General features: G+C 36.9%; 1 protein-coding gene across 1 annotated transcript in view; it reads right to left on the reverse strand.

Annotated features, from left to right (window-relative positions):
- The window catches only part of LOC130913733 (pescadillo homolog), a 29,525-nt gene extending 25,269 nt beyond the window's left edge, over positions 1 to 4,256 (reverse strand). The window contains exons 1-4 of the mRNA XM_057832551.1: positions 4,089 to 4,256; positions 3,807 to 3,886; positions 3,569 to 3,722; positions 3,360 to 3,469 (exon numbers count right to left, since the gene is read on the reverse strand). Coding sequence (XP_057688534.1) covers positions 3,360 to 3,469; positions 3,569 to 3,722; positions 3,807 to 3,886; positions 4,089 to 4,112 — 368 coding nt within the window. The 5' untranslated portion in view covers positions 4,113 to 4,256. The remainder of the gene's footprint in view (positions 1 to 3,359; positions 3,470 to 3,568; positions 3,723 to 3,806; positions 3,887 to 4,088) is intronic.
- Positions 4,257 to 8,496: the final 4,240 nt, after the last annotated feature.

Raw genomic sequence — 8,496 nt, forward strand, 5'->3', positions numbered from 1 at the left:
AAAAAAGACTAATTCACTGCTTTCACTCAAAAAACTTTAGATCTTATTACAAAAAATATATATATATATCTTACCTAAAAATGCCGTTACGCTTGATAACACACATCACTTAAAAGTTTGGATTTTTTCCCACGTCTTTCAATTGAATTTCTCTTTGTGTCAAGCCATTTTTAAGTTCTAGTTAAGTTTTAAGTTAGTCTAAACTGCAAGTCCTGATAGGATTTTGAGTTTTTGCAGTGTTCAAAATAAATGTATGATACAGGCTGTATTGGAGCACATTAGCACCAGTGCTACTTGGTGTTTTATCCAGCAATGACTACTGAGCTAAAATTGATAGTTAGCATGATTAAGTTTTTATTTTACACCCTCATCACTCCACAATGCTATGTTATGTTAAAGCCTGTATGTAAGACACGTTAGCCAAGCATCGACAGTGGTCATAATTAATAGAAACCTAGCCCTCCGCAGGGCTAACGTTACTTCAGAACAGTAACGTTAATCTTATTTATTAGCGCTTAGCGCTCTTTATTAGCGCTTAGCGCTGTACTGCTTTAAGATGGCGGCTGTTTACTAAAGCTGCCCAGACGCGGCCGAGTCTGTCATTTAGCATCTAGTTCAACATACATGTGATCTCTATGAGACGCATGAGACGCTACCTGTACCAACGTAGCATCGTGCGGGCTAGTATTTAGCAACGTCGGCGTCGTTTGTGGCGGCTGTCGGCTGCAGTAAGTTTTTTTTTTTCTTCCCCTTCTTCCTCTCCGCACGTGACAGCGCGTTGTCCCGCATTAAAAGTAGTCCGAGCAAAACATGATGCTTAGAGCTGTCAAAATAAACGATTACTCGAGGTGAATAAAATTACTCGGATCAGTTTTTAAACTCGAGTTACTCGAGTTGCTCGAGTACTCGTTTCAGCTCTAATGATAATACACACTCAGCAGGAAAACAGTAAATTATTTTCGAGGTGAAACGAAGAATGTTGTCCGCCTTGAGGAATCGTTGAATTTTGCCAGCTCTAAGCATGACGTTTTTGCCCTGACTACTTTGCGTACAGAAAAATGACGGATACGGCGGATATATTTGACTTCAACCATGCATGAATAGAGGTAATGATGAAGCCAACAAAAGCGAAGAGAAAGTCACCAAAAAAAACCCTGAAAATGTCAAAATTGTGGGAGCATTTCAAACTGGACACCAAGGCCAACACTTTCATGTATTCACTCTAAAACAGCCCTTGGATGCCACTACAGCACGTCTTCAATGCGGCAGCTCCGCCGAAGGCACCCTGTTTACTATAGGTGTGCGAAATTTCCGATTCTTAGGTTATTCGCGATTCGGCCGTGGAAGATTCGAGAACGATTCACAAATATACAAATTCCGATTATTGAATTATACCAGGTAAAGCGGAAGTAAAACGCAGCCAGCGTGGTCTTTGGGACGCAATGAGGAACGGACCGAGAGCAAATATCATGTTCAACTCATGCCGCTAGATAAAAAAAAAAAATCATACCTGACTTCGGCTGACAGCCGCTACAAACAACGCCCAGTTGCTAGTTGCTACAAACATACAGCTAGAGTAGATATCATATAAATGTAGAACTAGATGCAAAATGACAGACGACATTGGTGTTAGAACTTGTATTATTGAACAGAGATGCGAAATGACAAGACTTTCTGGCGTAAGTAAAAAGCCGCCATCTTAAAGCAGTAGACCTCTCTAGAAGGCCCTGTGGTAGCGAACCTAATTACCTTTTTATCTAAAATACTCCTAAATCGGCAGAATCTTGTCTTGAATCCATCTTTAAATGATGAAATAGTTTTAAAACTTTGACAAAAGTAAACAGAAGGGAAATTATGGAATAACGGGAGCAATTTTAACAACAGTTGATTCACAACATTAAATTGAATGTAGTTTAAAGCTGCTGATACAGAATGGGGACTGGAGTTTTTTTATTTACTGTTATTTTCGTATATTTGTTTACTGTTAAATGTTAACTTGATACTGAAATAGTGGTTTGGTTTAGCCTGAGAGGATTTTTGAACAATTTTGGAACTAATGTACAAAACATAAAAAGGATAAAACAGAGTGCAGGCTCTCTGTATTGTGCATTTGCTTGTGCACGCACATGAAGCAGTGGCGCCGCCCGCTTTTTCTTCTTCTCCTCCGCTGTGGCGCTTGCGATTCGTTACGAAAGACACTTATTTATGTACACAAAGGCAACATAAATGTGATCCTTTTGAATCTTCTGTGTGTCTGCAAAATCGCATGTTTTTTTTAAAAAACTTTCCCAGCGTTATTTTGTTGTGTAAATGCTTTTATAATGATCATAAAACTATGTAGACTATTTAAGCATTAAGAAAACTTCCGTTTTTTTCTGCCAACTCGATGAAAATAATTTGCTGCTGCTGCGTTGTTTTTTCGCGTCACTCCAAGCCGGGTCGGACTTCAATACCAGCGGGCCGGGTCGGGCTGGATTTTTTAGGCCCGATCTAACCTCTACTATCTCTCTGCTGTCTCGATTGCAAAATACTGATATTTCCTAATGTTGAAACAGATTGTTATGGCTGCTAAAACGCTGCTGTGCTTCATTTTAATTCTTTTTTTTTTTTATTGTTATGTGGTAGTTACTGATTGCATTTCTAAGTTGATTGCACATATATAGTGGGCTAGGCGTACATTTTACTTTTGTTCTACATTGCAATTTAGTTGATGTTTTGTTTGCGACTGAACTGATCCCTGGATTGATACTGCGATAAAAATGCTGCTGCACTACAATATTTTCTTTGTTGTTTTTGTTTATTTAATATTTGCTTGAATATTTTTATTGATGGGTCGTTGTGACTAAAATACAGTGACTTATTACTGATTTTGCACAGGAGTTCAGATGTTGCACTGTGTGAAAAGCTGCTAATGTGTTTAAGAAAAAAAAGAAAGCCCTGGTCTCATTCAAAGCACCAATTAAATGCTGTGATCCGTTTTTTTTAAATATATATGTCTGAAAGTATTTTCATTTGACTTCAACCAGGAGTGACACAAGAGCCATTAAAAAGTTGTTTAATGTCTGACCGCTTGTGTTGCCTCATGATTCACGAAAAATATGAGTTGCTTTAGAATTTTAATGTATCCCAGGCTTTAAGGCATTGCGATGCATTGCCGACTCAAACCAAATCGAATCGTGACCCTCTGAAACGAATCGAATCGTGGCCCTCCGAATCATAATCGAATCGTGAGGGCAGTACAGATGCACACCTCTATAGGTCATCATCGTCAAGTCATCATCATGAAAAAATTGTTGATGAAATATTTTCGTAATCGTCATCGTTGACGAAAACAACACTGCTAAAGTCCCGCTTCTTACCTCTCTTTGACAATGTGGTCCAATTTATATGTTGGCTTGTTCTCTTTGAGTCTTTGCACAGCAGAATATTCTGTTTTTCCATAAGCTTTTTTAAGTTTGCGGACAAATATCTTTACAAAGAAAGAAAGTACAGTCAAAGACGGGAATGGAACGTATGACTTGTCTACAATTTAAAGCTCTTTTAAAATGTCTCTAATAATGATCAGTACCTTATACTCTCTGAATTTCCCAACGATTGGCTCATGCAGAAGGAAGCGAATGTCTTTGAGAAGGTAAAAGGTTCTAGGAGCAGTGGACCCCTTGTTCACTTTCTTCTTGTGCTTTGGTTCGTGAGGGTAAATGCCTTTCAGAATGCAGAGTCGCCTGAAAAAACAAGAGAAGTTGTAGTGGAGGGCCGATGTTTGACGTTACCGCTACCGAGAATGAAATACAAATATATAAATTTACCTGAAATCTGGGAGGCTTAGCTGCAACTTCTTGCGAGCTTTGTTTCTGGTGATATAGTTTGTGGCAGAGCCACTCTCAAACTGTAAAACAAACCCAAACACTCCATTACGCGTTACATGCCTACTATACAATTTGAAATATCACAGTTAGACCACATCATTTTAACCACCAGCGAATAAAAACAAACTACGGTGTTAGCTGTAATGCTAGCTAGCTAGCTAGCTGCTCGTGCACACGTAGCCCACATTATCAGTTTGACGACAAGGCATTAACGAGATTTACCTTTTTCTTTTGTAAGCCTCCCATTTACAATCTGTGATACCCAAAGTTTACGATGATGTATTGGCTGTATATGTGTTTCCGAGGATGATGAACACGAGGACACACCAAACCTACGGCACGTGTAATTTGACATGCGCGGAGGAGAAATAAGGACCCCGGGTTGGCTGCTTCTCTGCCTGCACAAAATGAATAAATAAAATAAATAAATAATAGGCAAGGCAAATTTATTTATATAGGGCGGAAAACACAGACAATACTGAAAAAGCAGTTTCTGGTCTTGCGCCCCTCTTTAAAATAAACTGCTGTATTTTAAGCCAAAACAACTGTTGTGTTTGATAGAACAATATGTCTATATGCTGCCATAGCAGATTCATGGCGCATTAAGCCCCCGAACTATTTTTAGTTGTCTGTTTTACCCTGGAACCCCCCGTTTACAGACGTTGCGCAACCGCTTTTGTTTCAACCCAGCCATAAAAAGAAGGTAAGTAAGAATATTTATTGATCAAAATGTCTGTCATTTTTAGCTTGGAATCATTAATTGACGTCTAACATTTTGTTTAAAAAAAAAAAAAAAAAAAAAAAAAAAGACTTTGAAAAATTAGTCACTCGCAGATTTTAAACTTTTAAACAAATTACATCATAATAAAAAAAATAGCATCTGTAAATAATAGGGTTGTTCCGATCATGTTTTTTTGCTCCTGATCCGATCGCGATCGTTTTAGTTTGAGTATCTGCCGATCCCGATATTTCCCGATCCGATTGCTTTTTTTTGCTCCCGATTCAATTCCAATCATTCCCGATAATTTTTCCCGATCATATACATTTTGGCAATGCATTAAGAAAAAAATGAATAAAACTCGGACAAATATATACATTCAACATACAGTACATAAGTACTGTATGTGTTTATTATGACAATAAATCCTGAAGGTGGCATTTACATTACTAACATTCTTTCTGTGAGAAGGATCCACGGATAGAAAGACTTGTGACTTTGTATATTGTGACTAAATATTGCCTTCTAGTGTATTTGTTGAGCTTTCAGTAAATGATACTGTAGCCATACCCAAATGCATGATGGGAAGTGGAACCATGACTGTGCGTAGTGCTCCCAATTGATATATCTTCTCTGCGTTGGGAAATAATATAAGGTGTTAGGAAAAAGATCATTTCTTGCTTCCCCACATTGCTTCCCATGATATTTCTAATCGTAGGGAGAGAGATTGTAAGGCTTTAGCCGATTAAAAAAAGGCTCCAAAGGCTGCCAAAATTCACTCTACTCATTTTACAATGCCTTTTATCTCTCTATACAGATAAAACGGCGCCATTACAGATTGAGCGCGACAATGCGTGGGTGGTTCATGCAGCGTATGCATTAATTGCGTTAAATATTTTAACGTGATACATTTTTAAAAAAATTAATTACCGCCATCATCGGGATATATTTGATAACCCTACCTTAAGCCTAAAATAAAGACTCTGGATGAGTGTAACATATTATGTTTGTAACGTTAAATAAAATTAGAAAACGATTTAATTAAAAAAAATATATATATTAAAAAAAGGCATGGCCGATATTTTTTTGCCGATTACAATACTTTGAAAATGACGTGATCGGACCCGATCGATCGACGATGAAAAGAACATCTGAAAAGAAAATCATGGCGTCTTTAATTATGCTTACGTGTGCTCTAACCTCCAGTTAGTGTTTTGATGTTTCAATTTTTTTTTAAATGCCCTCCTGTTCAGAATTTTTCTTCCCCCCAAAAATTGAGATTTTAAGCTTTCCAATGATGTTTCACACAATGTTTGAAATCTGGCCAAATTGGGGTTCTCAGAGCAGAACTTCACCTGAGTTTTTTCCGCCATATATAAATAAATAAATACATTTTATGTATATACAGTATCTATTTTACTTAATGTTTTTAAGCACTTCAAAAGTAACAACTATGATGTTTTAAACATGTTACTGTCCCACCGAATTATTTTAAAACAAGAATAAAGTAGAAAAATGCTTGTCTTTATTAAATGCTTCATTGAGTGAGTCCACTCAAATCCGTTCAAACTGCTCATTTACACACAATGAGTTGCCATTGCAACTGTTTAACAAGTTAAACAATGATTGATGTATGTGCCGCTTGAAATTTCATGTTCAGAATTTCCTTTATTGTCATTGTGCACAAAAAAACACCACAGTGAGATTTATAGCAATGAGTTAAAAGACATACAAAAATAACTGAAAAATGTAACTAAAATAAACAGTGCTAATAAAATAAATAAATACAGATGCAAACGGCACAACCAGTAGGGTTACATAAGTGCAAGCATACGTCAATATTTATATTGCACCAAGATATTGCACATATGAAAAAGAGAAGTGTTTATAGTGCTTTCTATGAGGTAGATCAGGTGAGGATTGGAATTTAAAAAAAAAATAAAAATAAAAATTTCTAAATGTATCTAGTCCTACAAATTTTGACCAAATTTCAATGCCATTGACGGCCATGGACGTCAAAATTTCCCATACATTTCCAATGACATTTACTTTGGTTAATGCCATTAACGGCCATGTATGGTGATTCTATTGATGCCAATGTACTTGGATTTCATTGATGCATATGCAAGTCGATGCCATTGACGGCCATGGACGTCCAAATTTCCCATTCATTTTCAATGGCATAAAAAACTATATCCCCAAATCAACAGGTAATAACCAGATATCAACAGGATGTGTCCCCCAAATGTCCCCGATTCCATTGACGCATATGGAACTTAATGCCATTGACGGCCATGGACGTCCAAATTTCCCCATTAATTTCAAATGGCAAAAAACAATATCCCCAAATCAACAGGAAATGACCAGATGCAAACAGGACATGTCTCCCAAATGTCCCCGATTCCACTGACGCATATGGAACTTAATGCCTTTGATGGCCATGGACGTCCAAATTTCCCATTCATTTCCAATTGCATTTGCATTGCATTGACGCCATTGTCGGCCATGTATTGTTGCCAATGTACTCGGATTCCATTGATGCCTATGTAAGTCGATGCCATGGACTGCCATGGATGTCCAAATTTCCCATTCATTTTCAATGGCACAAAACAATATCCCCAAATCAACAGGAAATGACCAGATATCAGCAGGACATGTCCCCCAAATGTCCCCGATTCCATTGACGCATATGGAAGTCGATGCCGTTGACGGCCATAGATGTCCAAATTTCCCATTTATTTCCAAAGGCATTTACATTGCATTGATGCCATTGACGGCCATGTATGTCGATTCTATGAATGACAATGAATTTGGATTCCTTTGACACATATGAAAGTCGATGCCATTGACGACCATGGACGTCCAAATTTCCCATTCGTTTCTAATGGCAAAAAAAACTGTGCCCCCAAATATTGTCCCCGAAATGTCCCTAAATCAACTTAGGCGGGGCTAAGATCTGTATCTCTTCACAGCAAAGCCCCATAGTAATTTCTCCAGGAATTGCAGTTTCTACTTATATTTAGTATTGTCTATTTCTATATCGATCGTTTATATCTATAATTGGATAATGCTGATTGAGTAACTGTAAAAATTAGGGCTGTCAAACGATTAATTTTTTTTTCTGTAAATTATTGTTGGAATGGAAAGATAAGACACAAGATGGATATATACATTATATATATATATATATATATACATGTATATATACATATATTTTTTTTTATATCGGATATATACATTCAACATACGGTACATAAGTACTGTATTTGTTTATTATAACAATCAATCAACAAGATGGCATTAACATTATTAACATTATCTTAAAGTGATCCATGGATAGAAAGACTTGTAGTTCTTAAAAGACAAATGTTAGTAGAAATTAAAGAAATGTTATATTAAAACCCCTCTTAATGTTTTTGCCATTGTTGATGTCAATAATTACACCATGCTCACTCATTGTGCTTAAACCCATAAAATCATTTGGACCCAAGCGCCAGCAGAGGGCGCCAAACACCAAAAACAAGTAACAAGCGGATATTACATGGCTGTCATTTTAATCTGTTTGAGCGGAGCATGTGCGTTAATTGCGTCAAATATTTTAACATGATTAATTTAAAAAAATAATTAATGCCCATTAACGTGATAATTTTGACAGCCCTTGTAAAAATATATATTTTCGCATAACAAAGACAAGAATAATATGATCTAAGACTAACTGAAAAACTGAATTATCGGTCACGTAATTTTCATGGATGTTAAAATCTAGCTAACAGTCTGAACATATTTCATCAGTTGTCATAAACATGTGGAGCCCATGTGGTTTACAGGAAAAAAAAAACACAAATCTCAACCCCACCCTCTTGTCTGCTCTGGTCAGTGAAAGTGCAGTAATGCATTAAGATGCTCACGAGA

This window comes from Corythoichthys intestinalis, chromosome 3 (assembly GCF_030265065.1).
Source record: "Corythoichthys intestinalis isolate RoL2023-P3 chromosome 3, ASM3026506v1, whole genome shotgun sequence".
NCBI lineage: Eukaryota > Metazoa > Chordata > Actinopteri > Syngnathiformes > Syngnathidae > Corythoichthys > Corythoichthys intestinalis.